Source organism: Cyprinodon tularosa, unplaced genomic scaffold, assembly GCF_016077235.1.
Source record: "Cyprinodon tularosa strain WSP-4 unplaced genomic scaffold, ASM1607723v1 ctg913, whole genome shotgun sequence".
Lineage (NCBI taxonomy): Eukaryota > Metazoa > Chordata > Actinopteri > Cyprinodontiformes > Cyprinodontidae > Cyprinodon > Cyprinodon tularosa.
This window is the reverse complement of record NW_024039689.1, coordinates 70,001-94,606: the sequence shown is the minus strand read 5'-3', so window position 1 is coordinate 94,606 and position 24,606 is coordinate 70,001. Positions and strand designations below refer to the sequence as shown.

At 42.5% G+C, this 24,606-nt stretch overlaps 1 protein-coding gene across 1 annotated transcript in view; it reads left to right on the top strand.

Moving 5' to 3' along the window:
* The first annotated feature begins 2,168 nt into the window (after positions 1 to 2,168).
* Positions 2,169 to 24,606, top strand: part of stxbp4 (syntaxin binding protein 4) — an 89,764-nt gene continuing 67,326 nt past the window's right edge. Inside the window, exon 1 of the mRNA XM_038274413.1 lies at positions 2,169 to 2,477. Within this exon, the coding sequence (XP_038130341.1) occupies positions 2,422 to 2,477 (56 nt within the window). The 5' untranslated portion in view covers positions 2,169 to 2,421. The remainder of the gene's footprint in view (positions 2,478 to 24,606) is intronic.

Genomic DNA, 24,606 nt, shown 5'->3' with positions numbered 1-24,606 from the left:
CATGATTGCTAATCTGAGCGATGAGTCAACGGGTTGACTCAACTAACCGGAATCTTAAGATCCTGTTTGCAAATAAAAACACCCTGATTTATTTATTAAGATTAAATGTTATTGATAATGACGTCGATAAATAAGTCGGCTTCACTCTGAAGAACCAGCAGGTGTCTCTCTGCTGCTTTTCATCTGATCCATTTCTATTCTTATATGGAAATAGAGACGTTTGATATTAATGCATCAGAAAGAATATCTAATTACCTCAGATTGTTTTGCTGTTAATTGTTTAATTTTAGTTTACTGGTTCTTTTGTTATAATGTTATTAAAATATAACAATAATAAACATTATTAAAACATTCTGACTGCAGAGCTGTTCCACTCTGGAGGAACAGAGACTGATCGACATATTCTTCTAAATATTTGGTTTTTATTGTTGTTTTTTAATTGACTGAGTTGTTGTGTTAAACGTTTGCGTATCGCTGTTTGCTGAGCCTCCAGATGTTCCTACAAATAAAGACCCTTTGAATCCCTGTGAGGAAATAGCTCCACCTTGTTTTATCTTCTATGTCTCAGAACAGAGGGACCCAGAAAATTAGAGAGTGTTTAGCTAAAGGTCCAGAGGAGGATCTTTTATTTCTGGGTGGATCATCTCAATCAGTGGTCCTCCTAACTGTCAATCATTCTGGGGATACGTTTAAGGCCGTCCTATGTGCTCGTCCCGTTAGCTAGCTTTTTCAGGCGTATATCTGTGTGAGCTACAGTTTTACACAGTCATTGAAGCTTTCTCACAGCGGTTCTTTGAAAATGGCCGAATCCTCCACAATACCTTAAGGAACAACGGATGGTTAGCGGATCTGCAGCAGCAGCAGCTAGGGCGTCCTCGGCAGAGGAGGCATAGATTAGTGACCATGGAAACGTGATGGAGGATGATCTGAATGCGTGAGTCACTAACCTGGATAGTGAAAAACCTTTTCAGTTTTACTTTGCTCCATGTTTTCTAATTTTAGTGGTTTCATTCTTATTTTGTTGTCGTTTCTGGTTATTTTTCAGGTTTTTATTTGTTGCCCTCTGCTGCCCTCTTGTGTTCTCCTTTTTCCCTAGCTCCTTTCCTGTCTGCTCTGTTCGCACCTGCTCCCAATCTGCTCCTTAGTCCTCTCTTTGTTCTGTCTCCCATAAATACACTCTTTGTGCAGTTCCTCGTCTAACTTCGTCCAACTCCCTCTCACTTTTTTTCCTCTCCACTGTCGCTTCATGCTTGCTCATCATGGACAGGTTCTCTCAACCTGTGTTATCCAGCTGGACTTCCATCTTCCAGGTCCCTGAGTGAAGCTCTAGTATCAGCTCATGCAGTCCACTGGATCTCCCCATAAAGCTCAGCAGACCGTCTCTCCAACCAGCAGTCTACAGACTGACCAACTCCATCTATCTCCACTCCACCAGCAGTTTCAGGCCTGGGGGGGAAATGGCCCTGCTCTTTACTCCTGTTCATGCATATCTATCAAAATTCAGCGCTATGTTTCCTGCCGTGGTCTGAGCGCCAAAGACAAAGTAATTGTATCTATGAATTTCCTCTAATTGTCTTTTCTCTCAGTGTGAGTTTTCCAGATTGAAACGGTAACAGTGTCACTTTTAACTTTGCATCATCTTGAAAAACGATTTATTTTGGTTTGTAGGTGAGCAACAAGTTGGGGCAGCACCGAGTCCAAACACCGATAAATTAACTGTCTGGATGAAACTAATTATTTTGATGTTTTTATTTTATTTTAAATACCAACGGGTCATAATGAAAATGAGCTTAAATGAAGCAAAACTAGTGAGTGTATTTTTAAAATCTAAGGAGTAGAAAGTTTGTTAAAGTAATTATTCCAGTAGAGTACAGAGAGCCAACCTTTCCAGTGATGTAATGAAGTATTTCTACTTTTTGACTTTCCACCTTTTTCCGCAGGTGAGGCTCATCCAGCTGCTGACATCCTGAGGTTCCTGGTTTAGCAGCTGTTTGTTCATAAGGAGCCCTAATCTGGCATAATGAGCCTCATTCCCTGCAGTTAATCCCATCAGCGGTGCTCAGCGGCTCCTCGGTGGGAGACACAGTCTGAGTTTGCTGACTGCAGCTTCGCTTTAAAGACGTTAAGCTCTTTGCGCTCCCGCAGCTTCTCTGCTTTAAACCGCGTCCTCTGAGCGCTGCGTGCGCGCGTGCGGCGCGCGCGCAGGGCCATCTCAGTGACGGACGGGTATCAGGCTGGATTAGAGGGAAAGGAAAGCGCGTCTCTCCATGTCGGGGTGGATTTCCATGGCTGTGCGCTCCGCTCGGGTTGAAGCGCCGCTGCCCCCCTCCTCTGAGGACAGCCTGCGTGTCTGTGCGTGAGAAGCGGAGCGGGTTTTTATGTGCGTGGACAGAAATTTGGTCTCTGTCACTCCGGGCTGCGATGCCATTCCTCCCACAGGGACCTGAGCGCCTTGATGGGTTATCTCTGCTTTACTGGTGAGTCCCGCCCTCACCCCCTCCCTCCGCCCCCCCCCCCCCCTGTCTGATGCTCCCCTGACGTGGGTGATCGTGGGGTCTCCATGTGGGTCACCCTGCAGACCGACCAGCGACAGATGCTCTTCACTTTAAGCCCGCATGCTTGTGCGCAGTTCTGGGTCACGCACGTTTTAAAGGACGCAGCGTGTTTGTCATCTGGTTTGGAGCAGAAAGCTGTTTTTCCTGCTTCATTTTAAAAGAAATGATCCTAAAAGAGCTTCTGCTGCAGCCAGAGGCTCAGAAAGGCTGAACGGATCAAAGATGTGAAAATATTCTGATGTCAGGAAGCTTCAGTTTCCATGAAGAATCATTTTGCTGCTTTTTAGACTCAAACTTAATGATATAGAATATATAGAATCACCTTTAACTTTAGTTTTGTGTTGAGCTGCTGTCATCTTGGTAACCAGAGGTTTAAAAGTGTTTATATAAATCCTGCTGTTTAAAAACACTTTTTAGAAGTTAGAAGATCAAAAGTACAATTTTTAAAACTACTTAAAGTATAAAACTAATACAGGTAAAACTGTTAATGCCAGCAGCTTTCCTGCTCTGCTCTATTAAAGGAACATTTTTCTACAATTCTGGATGAAAACTTCCTCAGACTTCATTTTCTTAGTTTTATAACTAATGTTAACAGCGTCACATTTAACTTTGCATCATCTGGAAAAACGATTTATTTTGTTTGTAGTGAGCAACAGGTTGGGGCAGCACCGAGTCCAACCACAGAGAAATTAATTGTCTGGATGAAACAAATTATTTTTGGAAGTTTTTATTTTATTTAAATTCCAACAGGCCAGAATGAAAATGAGCTTAAATGAAACTAAACTAGTGAGTCTATTTTGAAAATGTAAGGAGTAGAAAGTTTTGTAAAAGTAATTACTAAACTAAAGTATAGATAGCCAACATTTCTACTTCAGGTAACAAAGTATTTGTACTTTGTTACTCTGCTGGTTAATCCATGGAAATAGTTTTTTTTCTTTCACTGTCCGAGTGAACAACTGTTTTCCCTCTTCCTCGTTATTTTTGCAATAAAGAGGTTTGGAAGGTTTCCTTCTTCTCACAAATATTTGACGTACCATCAAACATGTTGACCTGTGGTAGGAAGCGGGAGTACCCAGAGAGGACCCATGCATGTACAGGGAGAACATGCTGTCTTCATGCAGAAAGACCAGAGTCCAGGAATCCAACTCAGCACAGTAGCGGTGCTACGAGCTGCTCCACCCTGCAGCTCCCGCATTAAAAACCAGTTTCTTCTTTTAACCTGGTAAACAGGTTAAAATGGAGGGTGTAGATAAATAATGAAAGAAACGCAGTCAGTTCATCTGAGGAGTCAAATGCTTGGATGAACAGGATGTGCTTTTATTAGCAGATAGAATTACCAAGCTGCAGCTTCCTTAGTAGTTAGAGGATATTATGCTACATTCAGACCGATAGCAGCAGAGGCAGCAGAAGCAGCTGGTAGCCATGAAAAGTTGAAGGTTGATGCGCATCAATCAAGATTTTATTGTGGGCTGAGAACGCGCCAGGAGTGAGGGAACAATGGCGCTTATACTTTAAGTCAATAGATGCAGTTTACAACCAGATCAGACATTGTCTGCGGGCCCCCGGCCAGCTCGGGGCCCCAGGCAATTGCTTGGTCTGCTTGCATGGTTGCAACGGACCTGTTTCCATCCAAAGTACCACTGGTTCCCATCCTGGAGAAAACTGTGTTTTAACAAAGCTACTGCTTTAGTTCCCTTTCTAGCTTCATAAAATCCACGTTGAGCATGGAGGACGTCTGAGAGACGCTTAAGAGTCTGCTTTATTCATTTATTTATTTGTTGTTTTTTATGTTGGAGTTTCCAGCATTTCAAGGCTCTCTAAATCCATATTTATTTTTCAAACTTTAATGTTTTTTTAATGTAAACTGTTTTTTGTTTAGTGATTTTATGAAAAGTTTGATCATTTCCCATTTTTTCATCAAATTGTAAAAGAAAATTACTTTTGTTTAATGTATTATTAACAGTTTTTAATCAAACAAATTAACATAAATTTGGAACCAAATCTAGAAAAGAGAATTAGAGCAGCAGGGGCGGATTTAGGATATTTGGGTCCCTTTTCAAAGACAGGCAGGGGCCCCCTGAATTGAGAAAGCAATACATAAAACTTAAAAAAAAAAATTCTATAAAAAAATATCTGGAATAGTTATACAGTATTTTAAATAAAAAAAAAAACCTAAATAATTGATTCCTGGTCGTTTGTAGCAAATGCTAACAAAATTGAAAACTTTAAATTTTAAAATGAAAAGGTTTAGTGGAGGATGTTCTTTTTCTGGGTGGATCATCTAAATCAGTGGTGCTCTTAACTGTCAATCATTCTGGTGATTGTTAACGTAAGGCCGTCCTACGCGCTCGTCCCTATTTCCACCTACCGCTGGTGAGTCTGACACAGTGGAAAATAGGAAATCTTCTTTTGGAAGCTAAGCTGCTATGATCGATGCAAACAGCAACTTTTAAACAGCATGCACGAGGAGAAATGGGCTCGTGCACGAGGAGAAATGGCTTGTGCACCAGGAGAACTGGGCTCGTGCACGCTCTTGTGCACATTTGATAGGCGTTCTCTCTCGGGAGCAGGTAAAGGGTTGTGCTTTTTTTTTTAAGTGGTGAGGTCTTTTCAAAAATTCGTGAAAATCCTCCACAATACCAATAAGGTAAATAAATACTTATTAATATTGGATACTTTGACAGTTTAGTACTCACTAGTTGTTTGCTGCTGCTGCTGTCGGTCACTTTCTGGCCAGATTTATCAGTCGGTCACTTTCTGTAACTTTGAGCAGGTTTCTGCTGTCCTCCTTCTTTCTCCTATTTTCTGCACCGCTAGTTTAGCTTCTTTTCATCTCTCGTCTTCTATTCTCTGCTCGTCTAATCTCTTTGCATGGTTTGTTTTCAAATGGTTTGCTGCTGTCTGTTTGGACCTTTCTGAACATGTGCAACAAATGGACTGATCCAATATGGTGGACACTGAAGGGGGGGGCTGAGACACACTTAATATTATCAGCGTTCTGATGGCATTTTATCCAAAGGATTTTTATCAAAAACATAATTAATGTGAACAAATCAGGAATAGTTGTATTAACCATACATGGAAACAGAGTGTTATGGGGCCCCCAGGAACTTGGGGCCCCAGGCAGCTGCCTAGTATTGCCTAATGGTAAATCCGTTGAGCCTCACATTTCAGGTTGGTGTTCAGAGAAAACACGCCTCGCCCTGGATGAGCTGATCAGATCTCTGCTCTTGGTCAGGATCCGCACTGATTTGGGGAAGATTTTTTGGGAAAGTTTTGTTCTAACATTTGAGTTTTTGGGGGATTTAAAGTTTAATTCCAGCTGAAAAGAAGCGGTGAAGATCATCACCACACAGAATATATTTCCTGCTATTAAAAAAAGCTTTAACTGCTGATGCAAACAAAGAGCAAGCAGACCCATGAGATCAAGTTGCCATGGAAACATTTTTACCAACCGACGTCCATTTAAACGAGTTCTTTGTTGTTTTACGGCTTGTTTTATGTTTCTGCTCTAGAAACATTAAAAAGATACTAAATCGATTGAAGTCCAATTATAAACAGGATTAGCCTAATGAAGTAATGAAGCTGAACTAAACTGATCTCCTAATCTCTGCTTGCTGCTGAAGCATCTGAGCAGCCTTTCTAGAACTTCCTCCCAGTGGTTTCCTGGAGCGGCTCGGCCGCCATGCTTGATAAATATGAAGGCGATCTGATCGCCATCGGTAAAACTCAGGCCTGATATAAACATGTTTGTTTTTTTATTTTTCATGTCAGGACTGATCCACATTTATCAGCTCAAACAGCTGCTCTTTCATCTCAAAGCAAAGGAACATATGGGGCGAGAAATCTCATTTAGATGGAATATGGCAGCGTTATCATCCGAGCCATTAGCATTGGGGTGAGGGGGGCGGGGGGGAGGGGTCTGAACAGATTCACCATCCAGTGTTTTTTGTTTTGAGGCTGAGAGCAGCCTGTCTGGTTCCTCTAAGTCGGAGCTTCCATGTTGCTTCATGAGGAACAGACATTCAGTAAAGACAGCTTTTTGCTACTGCACCCCCTAGTGGTGAGAGGGAGATTTTATTTAAATCTATTAAAGTCGTAGGGAAATCATATTTAAATGTCAAATCATTCTGGCTTAAACATGTATATAAATGTTCTCTTTATCAGACGTGAACGGACTGTTGTGCAGATGAATTCTTTTGCTCAGTATGAAGCTCAAACGTTTCCTCGGGGAAAAGCTCAGTTTGAAGGTCAGTTGATCCTTCCAGGGAGAGAAGGTCCGAAAAAGGCAAAGACAAAAAACAATGTTAAGACTCAGGTTGACAAAAACTCAGTTTGACTCAGCAGAACTCAGCTTGGCTAGAGTAACCCAAACTGGCAAACACTCTGGCGTCGAGGTAGTGGCAGTCAGCAGCTTAAGAACACTCCGTTAACAAGGTAACCCCTTGCAGGTGTGTGAGGAGGAGAATCAGAACCAGGCGCCGCCTGGTGGAGGAAGGAAGACAAACACACGAAAACACAGACCACACAGACTGGAGTCCAAACATTATATATATATATATATGTGTGTGTGTGTGTGTGTGTGTATATTTTCCTGTGTGAGGATATAGTGTCATTTTGTGCAAATCCTTACATGAGTTTTTATAAACAATCCATCTTCCTACGGAATAATTTCAAAACTCAGACCTTTTGCCAAAACCTTCTTCTTTAGGTGTGTTTGCAGCTTCTCGCTGCTTTTTCATCCAGAAATGTTGCATCATTTCCGTGCACCAGTTCCAGGTGGTTTCTTGATCCAGTAAAGTTTTTCTGTTGTGGTTTTGAGGACTTTTATTTTTATTACTTTGAATCAATTTGACTGAATGATCTGGTTGAATTGTCTCTGTAAAGTGCCTTGAGATTACATTAATTGGCGCTACATAAATAAACTGAATTTAATTGAATTACTCCTTGTTTAAAACATGCCCTGCTTTTGGACAGTCATTTTTAAAGTATAGCTAAAATAAATCTCCAAATAAACAAGGAGTATCGTTTATTTCAGGTTTTCCTCAAAGGACAGAGGTAATGTTGGATCAAATGTCTGCATTAATAGAAGCGGCGGAGATTAGCTTCCAGCTTCCTGATGGTCCCTGAGGATCCTCCTGCAGACAGACTCCTGCTGTTTTACTCCTCTTGTTCTCATTTAACACTTCAGCATATGGCTGCAGCAGACAGGAAGAGATTAATTATGCAAACAGTAATCCTCAGACGCTCCAAAAACAGACAGTGCAGGATCTGCACTGGGTTTGATTTTGTGGTGGAGGCAAAGGTGAAACATTTCATTAGAATCTAATAGTATGTTCTTCTGGCGATTTCTGTTTTAATGGTATGTTAGGATGGAATAAAATCCAGTGTATACACATTGGTTCATGGGAGGAGGTGCTGGAACATAAAGTGAATAAAATAAAAATGTCTTTAGATGTTCCTTAATGCACAGCTTTGGGAGGGTGGAAAAGCACGATTACTGGGATATTTAAACAGGTCTGAGGTACCGCCAAGGTCATCTGATCCTGGCCAGAGACCTTTTCTTTGTTTAGGAGCCTGACTGTAGCATCGTGAGACCATCCTGATCTCGCAAGCTTTCAAGGTTTCACTCGCAGATCAGTCTGGAGACTCTCCGTTAAAGAAAATTTGGAGCCGTTCACCAAACGAACGACCAATCAGCGTTGGCTTTGAGGCGGGTTGAGGTGTGACGCAACGAGAAGCGCGACAGTTCAGTCTAAAGAACATGGCGGCTTCAGGCGATGAAACTAGCGTTAGCGTGGCTATTGTTAAAGAAAAATGATTATTTTTTAGACTTTAATACAGTTAATCTTATGGCATGTGTAAACACTCTCACTTGAACATATTTCTTAATTTTGAATAAGGCTGTGTTGATGATTTAAAACTACTAATGGGTAAGTATTTAGAGCACCAGGCAATAGAATGAGTATCTCCTGGGGGGTGAATAACAGTTAAGCCTGCAGGAGAGATTTCTGCTTGGTTTACAGAAGGTCAAAAGTCTTCCAGAATAAACAACCAGGGATGGTGTGAAAACTGAATCAGGAAAAAGGCCCCCGCATTCCACAAGCTGTCTGTGGAAGCTTATCTTGTGTTTTATGACTTTAAGAATTCTAGATGCCAGGACAAGCTTTCCGCCTTTTCTTGTTAAAACAAAGAAGCAAATGACCCCAGATGTTTGCAGTAAATTAGGTAAAGTTTTAGGCAGTGTCAGAGATGGCTTTTGGTTGGAGGACCGAGGGCCAGCCCTTTTTGAATGGATTAGATACAAGAGGATAAAGCTTTCTAAATAGAAGTTACAGATCAGATTTGCCCTTGCAACTCTCCAAAGATGTCTCTGTACTCTTTGCTTTCTTTCCTCCTATGTCAGGTAATGGAATGTATGTCTCTGTTGTTCTGCAGTTTTGTTGTTAATTCATAAGTTGTTTTTTGTTGGATTAAATTCTGTGATTCTGTGACGTTCGCATATCTTGCTGGTTTTCCTTGGGGGCCACACGCAGCTCGCTGAGCGCACCTGGGAGAGGAAGAGAAACACCCAACCTTTTTCCAAAGTTAACTATTTAGAATATTTTCTTCCTTAACACTATCGAGCAAGTTTTATCGGAATTACAGAGTATTTCTTCACTGAAAGAAGATGCTTCATTGATCTGATTGGTTTATTTGGCCCGTCTATCACCAACATAGGCCAATCAGCTAACCAGTATTTTTGCCCCTTCCCAAAATTTCTTCAACGGAAGGTTTCCAGATATGCGGAGCAAATCCATCTGGCGGAGTCAGGTTAGCCTGAATGTTGATTGCTCTAAAAATGCAATTCTACATTTCAGAAAGTATTCTCACATGCAAACCCCTGCAGGGGAGGGATGAATTTAGGATTATTTCCCTTTGATTTAATGATGTGCAAAATAACAGGAAACAGGAAATAACAGAAAGTTTTCTAAGGAAAACCAGCTGATTGCATCGACTCATTGACTCTTCAGCAATCCCTCACACTAAGCATGCTTGTAGCGACAGTGGAGAGGAAAAACTCCCTTTGAACAGGAAGAAACCTCCAGCAGAACCAGGCTCAGCGTGAGTCTGGTTCTGCAAATTAATCATCCAATTAATAAAGTCCATTAATCATCCCCTTTTTTATACAGCAAATTTAACAACAAATGTTCCCAATGTGCTGTAAATAAAACCAGACACACACACAAATGCAGTAAGAGTTTAAAATGAATAAATAAATAAAAAGGACACAGAAGACCAAACAATGACACATTGTCATAGACATAGACTTGTGTAGAGCAAGCCAAAACGTATTCTTTGACATCCTTGTGAAGAGTAGGCCACCAGAAACGTCTAGAGATTAAGGCAACGGTTCTGCTCACCCCCGGATGAGCGGAAAACTTGGCAGAATGCATCCACTGTATCAGGCGAGATCTAACAGAAGAAGGGACATAAGTTCGGTTTGGAGCATGGGCGTAGGTTTGCATAGGGACCATAGGGACATGTCCCTACCAAAATTTTGGACGGACCTATTTGTCCCTACCAATAATCGGATGTGAACAACATGTTTATAATTTACTATACAGCAGCCGCCTCTTTTCCTCTCGCAGCTTCTCTGCCTGGTAGCTGCAGCTTCCTGCTCTTTCCTGTCCCTTTCACATAGCAGCGCATCAACTGTGCTGCGCGGTTTAACTCTCTGATTATTCTGCTTAAGTTCCGCCTTCTCTCTTTCTGATTGCTTGTTTTCTAGTCTGTATGTGCGTGCGTGCGGGTGCTTGGAGCGCGAAAAAAAAGACGCTAAAATAAATTAATATTGGGCTACGAAACTAGTCCGAATTAAAAAACTTATTATCTATTCTAAAACAGGTGAAAGCTTCTGACTGGAGTTCTGTAAAGAAGCAGGAGAGCATTTTTTGATTTGTGGAACTTAAGTTAACAACGTTATGATTTCTTTTATTTTATCTTTTAATCAGATAGCCAAAGGCTACTTAAAGAAGATCTTTTATGAAATGAAACCAGGTGAAACAGAAACGTTTAAACGTTTCCTTTGGAGGAGTTCTGGATGGAGAATATTGACAGACAAAAATGTTTTACTTCCTACATGCAAAATGTTTACGTATTTTTTTAAATCTTGGTATAATTCCTGCTCTAAGTGTGTCGCTCTGTCGGCTAAAGGCACATTTTAGTGGCCCTATACTCCAGTTAACGATTAATCAATTACTAAATTAGTTCACGATTATTTAAATAATTTGTTAATATGATTGTTTCAGCCCTAGATAAAATACATAAAAATTAGCTACACAGAGTAACTACAGCCCAGATGTACAACTTCTAATATTAATATTTTAAATGCTCAGTGTCAGTTCCTCTTATAGTTCCAGTGCACATGTAAATACAATACATTTATTTGCCGTCCCTTGAATGTATTATTTTGCATGATCCAGAGAGAGCATATTAGATAAAAAAAAATAAGAGTGGATTTTACCTCTGCACAATTCTATATCTTGAAAAGAAAACACAGGATAAATCCACATATTATAGACTATATTTGGTTAAATAGACACTGTCTTAGTCGCAGGTAAATTTAAATGCTATCCTTTTCAAAGTGGAAAAAGTCCTAATTCCACATTCATCAGAGCCAGTGATGCTTTAAATATTGATAAACAGCATCTAGAGCATGTAGCGCTTATAAGATTTGTATTAATGTAGCAAGAAATGCTGCTTTTCTCTTTAAACAAAATGAGCCCTGAAGCTCACATTAAGCATAAAAAAGAGCATGCATATTTTTGCAAAGGACCAATGAAACTGAAGAATAGTGTCCCTACCAAAGTTGAAATCAAACCTACGCCATTGGTTTGGAGGACCGTTACCTGGGTCAGGTTCAGAAGCCAGGGCAGAGTTAATAAGATCGGTGATCTCCCAGGTAACCACTCCAACAGTGCAGGATGCAGGAAGGACAGGCTCAGGCGTCTCGGATTGATCAACGGAGTAAAGACGAGAGAGAGAATCGGGTTTGACGTTCTTGGATCCGGGTCTGTAAGAAATTATGAGGTTGAAACGAGAGAAAAATAGGGACCACCTTGACTGACGGGGGTTGGCCTGTTTAGCAGACTGGATGTAGGCAAGGTTCTTGTGATCTGTCCAAACAAGAACTGGGTGCTCAGCTCCCTCCAGCCAGTGTCTCCATTCCTCCAATGCCAGCTTGATGGCCAAGAGTTCACGGTCTCCAACGTCGTAGTTCTGCTCTGCGGGGGAAAGTCTACGAGAGAAGAAGGCACACGGATGAACTCTTTGATCTGTGTCGAGTCTTTGAGATAAGACTGCCCCCACACCAGAGTCGGAAGCGTCTACTTCGAGGATGAATTGTTCAGATGGATCGGGCTGGATCAGCACAGGAGCTCTGGAAAACAAAGTCTTAAGTTTATCGAATGCTGTTTGTGCCTCGGGGGTCCATTGGAAGGATCTCTTGATTGAAGTTAGAGAAGTTAGTGGAAGAGCAGTCTGACTATAGTTCCTGATGAATCTTCGATTAAAATTAGTGAAGCCAAGGAATCTCTGCAGCTGCTTACGGTTTTCAGGAACCGGCCACTCCAAAACTGCCTTTATTTTATCTTCAGAAGGCTTAACCTGCCCGCCCTCGAGCACAAACCCCAAAAAGGTGACTGAAGACTGATGAAACTCGCATTTCTCGGCTTTGACAAAAAGTTTGTTCTCTAGTAATCTTTGTAACACCAGGCGGACATGTTTCTTATGCTCAAAAAGGTCTTTAGAATAAATGAGTATGTCATCAATGTAGACGAACACGAACACATTCAAAAAGTCTCTGAGAACGTCATTTACCAAGGCTTGAAAACATGCAGGGGCATTAGTTAGACCAAAAGGCATGACCAAATATTCAAACTGGCCCAAGGGAGTCTTAAAGGCTGTTTTCCACTCATCTCCATCTCGAATCCTGAGGAGGTGGTAAGCGTTCCTTAAATCAAGTTTGGTGAATACAGTAGCCCCTTGGACAGGTTCAAATGCAGAAGCGAGTAATGGGAGAGGGTACTTATTTTTAATAGTTATTTGGTTCAGGCCTCTGTAATCAATACAGGGTCTTAGTGAACCGTCCTTCTTGCCGACGAAAAAGAACCCTGCACCCAACGGAGAAGAAGATGGGCGAATTATTCCGGCAGCTAAAGACTCATTAATATATTTTTCCATGGTTTCTCGTTCAGGCTTGGAAATATTATAAAGTCTGCTGCTGGGAAGGGGTGCTCCAGGTAATAGCTCAATCGCACAGTCATATGGTCTGTGTGGTGGAAGGGACGTAGCACTGACCTTACTGAAGACAGGAGCCAAATCATGGTACTCGGAAGGGACAGAAGTAAGGTCAGGAGAGTCCATCTCCCCCCCACCTCTAGGGGACCCCACAGCGGGAGCTGCCGAACGGAGGCATGTTTCATGACAAAGAGTTGACCAGGATTCCACATGACGATCAGTCCAATTAATATGGGGATTATGTTTCTCCAACCATTCAAATCCAAGCACCAGAGGGGAACATGCGGAGGGGAAAAACAAAAAATGTTAAGGTTTCTCGATGATTACCTGAGATTAGTAGCTCGAGAGGTTGGGTTTGATGGGTGACCTGGTGGAGTTTCTTCCCATCAATCGCAGAGACACAAAGAGGCTGGGTTAGAGGAACGGTTTCAATTTGAAGCTGCTGGACAAGGTTTGAATCAATTAAATTTCGTTCACAGCCTGAATCAATGAAAGCAGAAAAAGAGAGGTTCTGATCTGAGAAGAATAAAGTGGCAGGGAGCATCAGACGAGGAGATTTTTCAGAGTTAACATGGCCCGTCAGACTCCTCAGATCCTCTGACGGGCCCCGGCTTTTGATTTAGCTGGGCATGAAGCGATGAAATGACCACTCTCACCACAGTAGATGCACAGATTGCTCAAAAAACGTCTTTGTCTCTCCTCAGGCGTCAGCCTAGTATGTCCAACCTGCATGGGTTCGATTTCCGTCTCTCCAGTTTGAGAGGCCTGAACAGGCAAAGGGAGAGACTGGGTTTTAGGTCTCGGCTTGGACAAATGTTCTGTGGGAGCAGAAAAAACAGTCATATTATTAGAAGCAGGGGCAGAGGCAAAGGAACCCTGATTCCTATATTTGGAGCTGTTTCTAGCTCGGATCCTGTTATCCAGCTTAATTGTCAGGCAGATTAATTCTTCGAGTGTTGTAGGTTCGTCGAGGGGTTGCAAGTTCATCCTTGATGCTTTCGTTTAAAGCCATAAATTAAGCGCCTTTTAAAGCACTTTGATTCCATCCAGAAGCAGCAGCTTTTACCCGGAAGTTAATGGAGAACTCCGCCACTCAAGAACTTCCCTGTTTAAGGTTAAAAAGACCACGAGAGTCAATGGTTTGATCAGTTTCTAGGTTGAATACTTGAGAAAATTCAGAGACAAAATCGGTGTATTGACAATTGAGGCTTTCGTCAGAAGCAAACCTTGCCTGAGCCCATTCCAGGGCTCTTCCTGTCAATTGGGACGGAATGAAAGTTATCTTTTTATAATCCGTGGGAAAACTGTCAGGAGAATTCTGAAAAATTAAACGACATTGAAACAAAAATCCTTTGCAGTCCTTCATATTACCAGAAAATTTCTCCGGTAGGCTTGGGCGGAACTCAGGTGATGACGTCACTGCCGGTGACCTCGGAGGCGGAAGTGGACCCGGAAATGATTGCGCAGCCGACGTGGCGTTAGCGCTGTTCATGTAGTTAGCATAGCCTTGAAGCATATGATTATGAGAATCGACCAGACGATATAACTCACGGAGGGTTTGAGTTTGTCCCTGGATTTGAGCGTCTTGCTCATCCAATCGACAGCGGAGGTGATCTGCTGGGCCTTGTGTTTGGCCGCAGTGTTCTGTCATGATGGGTTACTGAGAGGCCCAAGATGCAGAACACCACGGAGACAGAATAAAAGTTGAACAGGTTTATTGTTTCACAAAGCACATGGAAATAACACTGGTACTGGTTCAGGCCTGGGGGCTGGTTCACTGGAGTCTGTGTGGGAGACAGTTCAGTTAGCGTTGGATCAGTTGAGTTCGAGCTTAAGGTTTTCAGGTTTGTACCTTGAGGAGTCCTGGTAAAGCCTTGAGGGAGGAACTGTTGGGTCCAGAGATTGTTTTGTTCAGCAGAGTCCGAATACTGCTTCAGCGTCTTACTTCTAGCGTGAAGGCAGACCTTGGTTCTGAGTTTCCAGCTTTTAGTCCTGAGCTGCATGAGAATCCAGAGAAGAGTCTTCAGGTTTGGCTCAGAGGGCAGGCTTGGCAGGTTAAGCTCTTCCAGAGCTTCACAGGAGAAAAACAGGTTTCCTGAAAGCAGAGACAAAAGGATAGAATCCAATCTGGATTCAATGGCAACTAGGTTCTCAGAAGATACTAGGCAAGGTGCTAACCAACTGGATTTAACACTGCGGCGTCGAGGCAAGGTCTGAAGACAGCTTATATACTGTGGATCCTCTGATGATGAGATGCGCCTCAGGTGTGTCGAAGGCTCAGCTCAGGAGGATCCATGGCGGACTCTGCTGGAGAGAGATGGAACTTCTCCAGCTCCCAACAGTTTGAGACAATAATCAAATAGAAAAGGCTGGAATATTCCTTCTCCTGCCACAGGATCCTGCTTTGTGGTTTAATTAGGGAGAACAGAGAGATGACAGGAAGACATTGCTACGGACCGTGGTGGAGTGGAAGAGGCTGAGTGGATTTATTCATCTGCAGCTATGATCCTTCCTCTATGCAGAAGCCAGGAGATAAAGAGCATCTTAATCTTCCAGACGTTCTCCTCTGTTTAGTTGGTCCGTTTGATCAGGATGCCTCCTCCGTTTCGAGGTTTCCCATAACGCCACAAATGATGATGATCATGAGACAGACGATATACAGCGATTCTGTCATCACACTTTACTGCCAACCAGTTTCTCTTGTTTAGGTGTGAAAAAACAGGTAAACTGAAACAGGCTAGCCGCAGCGCTACCCAGCTCTTTATGTCACGGTCTAACAGTCACTCTGTTCACCACAAACAGATTTATTTCAGTTCTGTTATCGATCAGGTGAAACTTCATCAGTCATTAGCAGACATGGGCAATGTGGAGTCAACAAGTCATCTCCATGTCATGTATTTAATCTACCCCGCCAATTAACCAGGTGAGTCCAATCTGCACAGGTTAATTCACGGTGAAGATTGGACTCACCTGCTTCAGTGGCTGGGAAGAACAAATACATGACATGGAGATGACTTGTTGACTCCACATCGCCCATGTCTGGTCATTAGACACGCTAACGCTACAGATGCTCCCGACTCAGCACATGGATCCATGGGTCCCCCCCTTTGGAATGGGGGTCGTTTGGCTTCTTTGTTAGCCTGCAATGCCCCATACCTGTCTATGTCTCTGAAAGGGGGGTCGTTAGAGGGAATAGTTGGCCTGGATGAATAGGGGAGGTCTTCTGTTCTCCTGTAAAGGGGTTGGGGCTGCGATGATAGCAGGAAGGAATCAACTCTATTGCTGCATTGGAGGTTTTTGAAAGGTAAAATCTGAGCCCCCCCCCCCCCGTTAAAGCTTGTTTTTTCTTTCCTAACATAGATGGCTTCCTTCCTCTCAAACCACCTGTCTTCTTTGTCCAAAATGTGAACAATCTGGTCCTCCAAAGAATGTCCTTTGTCCATCAGGTGTAGACGTAGCGCAGAGTCTTGTCCAGAGGAGGGCGCTCTTCTGCGTTGGGCCATGCGTCTGTGGAGAGGTTGTTTGGTTTCTCCAATATAAATGTCTGACTGAATAAACCGGATCTGATCAGAAGAACCGTCTCCGTGCAGCTGACCATGTCGCCACGGCAACCGGTCGGCTTGTGACGATGATAATTTTCAAGCACCAATCATCAGGTATTGAGTAATCAGTTTAATTGCTGCCTTATGTCCAGCAGTCCGTTGACTATAACCTGGAAGCTGTTGGTGCTTTAAACATTATAATGCTGGGAAAAATTTTTTCCTTTTTAAAGACAAAAATGAGAGAAAGAAAATTCCACATTTCTGTTTGGAATTCTGTTGTTGGAACGAATCTTTCCTCCCAGGGTCACTAAATCAATCCTAAATCTGATCTATTTAATCAGTCTGGGAGCTGCTGAGGCAAATGAGCCTCCGAACTATTTAAATCCAGGCTGACTGTCGTCTGATTGTCTTTATTCTCACAGTTAATTGACTTATGGCCTTTCAGAAGCAGGTGACATTGTTCTGTGATGCATCAGGTCAAGTGGGCGGAGCTTCAGGAGGACCTGGTTTTCATCACGCAAAGCAGCCAAACAAGCCTTCAGATCAGAGAGAAACTTTCTGCTGCATTAATGCCAGAAAGGAAAAGACTGATTTCATATTAGGGGCAGAGGAGTCAGATAACAAAGTACAAATACTTTGTTACTTAAATAGAAATATTGGCTTTCTATACTTTACTGGAGTAGGCTAATTATTTTTTAGACAACTGTTTACTTCTATTCCTTATATTTTAAAGATAGAAGATAGAGATTGGAAACACGTTACTGAGGACGTATAATGCAGAAAAAACTTCGACCCGGCCGTTGGGCATTCCAGCTCACCTGTGTCGTTTCTGGATTTTGCCTTTCTGTTGGAAGCGGGTGCGCCGCCGTGGAAGGCGCAGCGGTCGGCTGGTGCGATTGAAGGCTGCCCTGCGGCGCGGTTTCTCTGCCTCCGCGATGTGTGGTCTGGTGCCTCGCCTTTCCTGTCCATTGTGTGTGTTGGATCCTGTGGATTCCTGTCTGGTTCCTGTCGGTGGAAGCCGGGATGGAGCGTTCCAGTCCCGTGGTCCCTGCGCTTCTCGGCCCTGTAGACGCAGGGTGAATCCTAGCAACCTGCGCCCTCTCTGCCGGGAGTCCCGGACGGCAGCTGATGACGTGGATCCGCCGATTTCTGTCAGGATCGGTTTGGTAAATGCCAGGTCGCTGGCAAATAAAACTTTCGTAATTAGGGATTTCTTTTCCTCTCAAGGATTAGATTTTTTATTTATAACAGAATCATGGACACGTGGCTTGGGTGACTCCAGCATTTTTAATGAACTTGTCCCAGGGAACTGCAGCTATTTTAATTCTCCAAGGATGTCGGGCTCTGGTGGAGGAATAGTGACTGTTTTTAAAAGTAGTTTTACTTGCAAGCAGTTGCCCGTACCCTCGTTTAGTAGCTTTGAGCTGAGCCTATTTGAACTTGGAAGCTCTCACACTGTGTTGTGTGCTGCAGTCTATCGGCCACCAAAGTATAACAAAAATTTTATAAATGACTTTTCTGATTTCTTGGCCGATATCATGCCAAAATATGACCGAGTTCTCATTGTTGGTGATTTTAATATTCATGTCTGCTGTCCGACTTCACCTATGGCTCAGTCATTTCTTAATGTTATTGATTCTTTTAATTTTGTCCAGTCTGTGACTGGTGCTACTCATGAACATGGTCACACTCTTGATTTGGTTTTATCTTATGGTCTACCAGTCTTTAACTTAGAAATTGGTGACTCATTCTTTTCTGACCATATGCCTGTTTTATTTGAGACAACGCTGTCCCGTGGAAAAGCTAAAACTCGAGCTGCAGCTCGGCTCTGTCGTGTTTTTAACCCTACTACTGCTGGTCAGTTTTCTTCTGTTTTTAATCAGAACTGTACTATTCCAGAGGATGTGGGAAATAACACTGAGGAACTCAGCAACTGGTTTTATTCTACCAGTAAAGCAGCCTTGGATTTGGTGGCACCTCAAAAAATTAGATTTCCAAAATCCAAGCATGAACCCTGGTTAAATGAGGTCACTCGGGCTGCCAGGAGAGACTGCCGCAGAGCAGAACGCAAATGGAGAAAGGACAAATTACAGGTGTCTCTCCAAACATTAAAAGAATGTTGGCGCCGTTATCAAAGGATTGCAAAAGGCAGCCAAAGAAAATACCCGTCGGGTTTGATTGTATCAAATAGTCAGAATCCTGCTATCCTATTTAAAATTATTAACTCTGTTCTAAATGATTCACATAGTTGCTTTATGGAGACCTCACCTGCTGCATGTGAAAACTTCTTACACTTTTTTGATAAGAAAGTTGCTTCTATTAGGGCCCAGATTATCCCTCTTCTTATGATCCTTCAGTTGTGGTGCCTTGTTCTGGTGTTTTCCACAGCTTTGAATGTGTGAACTTGCAATTATTGCAGGAGGTGGTTAATCACTTAAGGCCAACTGGTTCTCCAGATGATGTTATTTCGCCCCAATTATTTAAAGAAGCTTTCTCTGCTATAGGTCCTTCTGTCCTTGCTCTTGTAAATAGTAGCTTGTCCTCAGGCATTGTTCCTAACGCTCTGAAGCATGCAGTTCTGCAGCCTCTACTTAAGAAACCAGCTTTGGATCCTACTGTTCTGGCAAATTATCGACATATCTCTAAATTGCCTTTTATTTCAAAAATTCTTGAGAAGGTAGTCTGTAATCAGCTAATGGCTTATCTTAATGGACATAATGTATTAGAGGTTTTTCAGTCCGGTTTTAAACCATTTCATAGCACAGAGTCAGCCCTTTTAAAAGTTTTTAATGATATACTTTTAGCAACTGATTCAGGTGACGTTGTTGTTTTGGTGCTGTTGGATTTATCATCTGCTTTTGACACAGTTGATCATGTCATTTTACTTTCCCGTCTGGAACAGTGGGTGGGCGTCGGTCACATAGCTCTAGATTGGTTTAGATCATATTTGGCTGAACATACTTTTTGTGTCTGTCTTGATGGCCATAGGTCCCCCTCTGCTCCACTATGCTGTGGTGTCCCACAGGGCTCAGTTCTAGGCCCGCTCCTTTTCTCACTTTACCTTCTTCCGCTCGGCTCTATTTTTAGAAAACATGGGATTGCCTTTCACTGCTATGCAGATGACACACAGATATACTTACCGCTAAAGAATATATACTCCACCTCTCTTCGGTCTCTGTTTTTATGTCTTGAAGATGTGAAGGTCTGGGTGGCCCTAAATTTTTTAAAACTCAATGAGGACAAGACGGACGTAATGATCTTTGGCAGATCCACTGCTGATTCTGTGACCAGTCTTGGCTCCTTGGCTCAGTACGTTAAGCCGGTTATTACAAATTTAGGGGTTAAGATGGATGCTGGTCTTAAAATGGAAGCGCACATCAGAGCTGTTATAAAGTCCAGCTTTTTCCACTTAAGGCAGCTAGCAAAAGTAAAACCCATTCTTTCCAGACACCATTCGAAACAGTGATCCATGCATTTGTGACGACACGGCTGGATTACTGTAACTCACTTTATATAGGGGTCAGCGACTTGTATATTTCTCATCTTCAGAGGGTTCAAAATGCTGCTGCACGTCTTTTAACAGGTACACGAAAATTCGACCACATTTCCCCTGTTTTAGCTTCCTTACACTGGCTGCCAGTACATTTTAGGATTAATTTTAAAATTCTTGTATTTGTTTTTAAAACTCTTAATGGCCTTGCTCCTTCTTATCTGTCTGAGCTGTTACATTCTTATACACCCTCCCGTTCCCTCAGGTCAGCTGATCAGTTGCTTCTGAGGGTCCCAAAGACAAAATGCAGCTCAGAGGAGACCGAGCTTTTTCTGTGGCAGCTCCTAAGCTGTGGAACGATCTGCCTCTGAGCAGAAGACAGGCCTCTTCTCTTGCTGTTTTTAAGTCCCTTCTTAAGACTCATCATTTTTCCTTGGCTTTTGGCACAATTTGAGACGTTTTACTTTGTTTTATTCTTTTTGTATACTAATATGTATTTTACACTCGTTTTTTCTCTATTTTATAATTTTATTGTATTTTATGATTGTGTACAGCACTTTGGTCCTGTTCGGTGTATAAAGTGCTTCATAAATAAAGTTGGTATGGTATGGTAAAGATAAACTCATTACTTTTGTTTCATTGAAGCTCATTTTCATTATAGCCTGTTTTTATTAAAAAGATTTAAAAACATCTAAATAATTAGTTTCATCCAGACAATTAATTTATTTGTGGTTGGACTCGGTGCTGCCCCAACCTGTTGCTCACCACAAACCAAAATAAGTAGTTTTTTAAGATGATGCAAAGTTAAATGTGACGCTGTTCCCGTTAGTTATAAAACTAGGAAAATAAAGTCTAAGGAAACTATCTTCCAGAATGTTCCTTTAAGAGGATAGAGCAGTAAAGCTTCTGGCCTTAACACTTTTTCCTTCATTACTTTTACTTTTATACTTTAATGCAGGCATCCTCAAAGTGGGCCCCTGGGGGCCGCTGTCCTGCAGGTTTTAGAGGTTTCCTGCTCCAGCAGCTGATTTCCGTTGATAGCAGATTTACAGGCTTTTGCTGAACTGCAATCATCAGCTGTGCTAAAGCAGAGAAACCTCTAAAACCTGCAGGACAGCGGCCCCCTAGGACCCACTTTGAGGAGAGCGCGGGTCTTTAAAAAAAATCCTCCACAATAACTTTAAGTAGTTTTAAAATGGTACTTTAACAGTTTTAGTGGAGTAAAAAGCAGAAGTTGGTCCTCTAATGTCAACAAAAGTGTTTTTAAACAGTAGGATTTATACCGGAGTTATAAACATGAATAATGTTTAATGACGCTGCTGATAGGGGATAGTTCTACTTCGCCAACGTTTCAGATTGATGTGCTTCTTTAAACATCAGCCTTTCCTTTATTTCTATTGTTGTGTATTGAGCTCCATGGAGGCTAAATGCAGGCAGATTGTTGACACTCTGACCTGCAGCAACAATAATGCAGGAGCTCTAACAGATTGCTGGATTTTTTTCACCCTGTTAAAATGACTGCAGGCTTCCATGATCAAATATTTTAATTCAAAGTAGCACTAATAGTGTTAGGATTAATGTTCTGTATTTTAAATAACTATCAACAACAGAACATCTGTCGGTTAATCGGCAGAACTTCAACTGAAGAAACTAAATCACTTAGCGTCACTCATCCACCTCCAACACCGGCCAATCAGCTTGGAGCTTCACCTCCACCAAGCCCAATCAGCATCCAGAGTTCATCTGAAAAGGTCTTCAAATCCACAGCTCAGTCTGCTACCCTGTAAGGTTTTCATTGGTTATATGAGCTACAATATCTGAGACGCTTCAAATGCAAAAAGTTCAGACATATAGCAGAAGTATGTCAGAGCAAACAACGATGTGGAAGGTCTGCTGGAGAGCACCAATATGGAGAATGTGGGAAAGAAGTAAAGATTAATTTCTGTACAGACTGAACAGACTGCTGCTTATCGAGGCTGAGAAGGGAACAAAAGATCAGAAGATCAGAAAAGTGAAATTAGAGCTCAGAATAACTTCTGCTGAAGCTGCAAAAAGAATTGAAACCCAGTCAGAAAAACCCAAACCAACAGTGGAGGAAATGACACGTTCAAAACCTCAGGAGGAGAAACTTAGAACTGCAGGAGATTCATTGATTGTTAAAAAGAAAGATTTAGTTCTTTTCATGGTAGAAGTGATCAATAGTTGTGCTCAGACCACAAGGAAAACCGAAAAATTCAAAATAACAGTGAAAGCTGCAGAAAAATATCTAGAAGTGAGAGATTTAAACTGGGAAACAGTTGAACGTCTGATGGGAAAACCAGTAGAACCATTAGAAACTGGCAGAGTGACTTAAAGATAAACTAGAAATTATGAGGACGAATGTAACTAAGCCTTTATTATATTGGGTGGAAAAATAATAATTTATTTTATTTAATTTTATTTTTTTCTGGGGATGAGTCTTGTTTCCTGTCTCCTTGTTTAAATCCATATAAGTTGGTGGTAATCCACTTTTAACTAGTTTGCCAACCGCTATAAAAACCTCACCAGAAGAAGAACTCAGTGGTTGCAGGCAGTGGCTGCCTTATGTCTGACTTCAATTCAGACGACCCTGATTCATTTCAAAAGTGAGCTTTGGATCCTCCTGCGGCGGCTGTATGGAGTACCGGCCCTTTAATTGGGGCTGTTAGGTCTCAGTATGACCGGTGTCAGAGTCTGGTCTGCATTGCCGGCAGTAAGTGGGACTCGTTTCCGTAGAGAGTTGGACTCCGCCAAGGTTGCCCTTTGCCTCCGATTCTGTTCATAACTTTTATGGACAGATCTTCTAGGCACAGCCAAGGAGTTTAGGGCAGAGGTCTTCAACGTTTTCCAGGCCAAGGACCCCCAAACTGATAGTGAGATGGAGCGGGGACCCCCTAAATATATATAGTATGAAATAGTGTTCTATCAAACTGGTCCTATAGTCACTCTATTACAGATGGAGTAATGTAATGAAAGTAATTTCTCCCTGGGATTATTAAAGTATTTCTGATTCTGCTTCCTGGTTGATGGACAGGTGAATGAAACGGTGCCCAGCTTGAAAGATCCATATTGAGATTGGATCCCAGTTTTCTTTTTTTCAAAAGAAATTGCTCTAATGTTTAAAGCTGAATGCATCAGTTTTTTTGTTCTATTTCAGATTTTATAGAAAACTGTAATTTTAACTTAAATTAAATCAAAAATATATAAAATTCCTAAATTATTAATCTATATTGACCTAATAAGAAATATAATTTTGATTAAACCTAATATATTATTATATATTATAATATATTAAACCTTAATATATTTGAATCCCTTGCCCTGTTTTTTTATTTCATGCTTTTCTGTTCCCCCAGGAAAACCAAGCTGGCCCCCTGGTACATTTGGTCTAGAACCGCCACTGGCATTGATGACTGAAAGACATCTTCTGCCTCCACTTATCTGTTTACTGCAGTGTTTTCAATTCATGTTAATGTGGATTTAAAGACATTTTAATAAGTGGAAAAAATTGCAGGGGGGAATATATAAAAAAAAAAGTCTAATCAACCAAAACCTTTGCGACCCCCATGCAGTACCTCTGGGGACCCCCTAGGGGTCGCGGACCCCCTGTTGAAGACCTCTGGTTTAGGGGATCTGTCTTGGTGGCCTTAGGATTGCATCTCTGTTATTCCCAGATGATGTGGTTCTATTGGCTTCATCGGGTCTTGATCTACAGCTCTACCTGGATCGGTTCGCAGCCGAGTGTGAAGCAGCTGGGATGAGGATCAGTGCCTCCAAATCCGAGACCGTGGTCTTGAGCCGGAAAAGGGTAGAGTGCCTTCTCCGTGTTGGGGAGGATGTACTGCCCCTAGTGGAGGAGTTTAAGTATCTTGGGGTCTTGTTCACGAATGAGGGGAAGATGGAGCGGGAGATCGATAGTCGGATTGGAGCGGCGTCCGCTGTGAAGCGGACGCTGTACCGGTCTGTTGTGTTGAACAGACAGCTGAGCCAAAAAGCAAAGCTCTCGATTTACCGGTGGATCTACGTTCCTACCCTCATCTATGGTCAGAAGCTTTGGGTCATGACCAAAAGAACCTGGATCCAAGCAGCTGAAATGAGTTTCCTCCGTAGTGTGTCTGGGCTCTCCCTTAGAGATAGGGGGAGGAGCTCAGTCATCCGAGGAGGACTCAGAATAGAGCCGCTGCTCCTCCACATGGAGAGGAGCCAGTTGAGGTGGCTCAGGCATCTGGTTAGGATGCCTCCTGGACGTCTCCCTGGTGAGGTGTTCCAGGCACGTCCTACCTGGAGGAGGGGGCCCCCAGGGGGGAGGGACCTTTTCCCCAGGACACGGGCGGGGAGGGGACTCTGTTTTCTGCTGGGACTTGGGGGGAAAGGGTTGGGTGGGTTAGGAGGAGGGGGATAGTGGCTGGGGAAGGAGGTGGTCGTGGTGGGTTTAGGGAGGTGTAAGAGGAAGGGATAAGATGGAAGGAGATGGATGGAGGGTGGATGAGGGATGGATGATGGTGGATGGTATGGATGGATGGGGATGGATGGAGGGAGGTTTGATGGATGGTTGGAGGGATGGATGGATGGGGGGATGGTTGGAATGGATGAAGGGAGGGAAATGGATATGGAATGGATGGGATGGATGATTTTGGATGGATGGATGGATGATGGATGGATGGATGATGGATGATGGATGGATGATGGATGATGGATGGATGATGGATGGATGGATGGA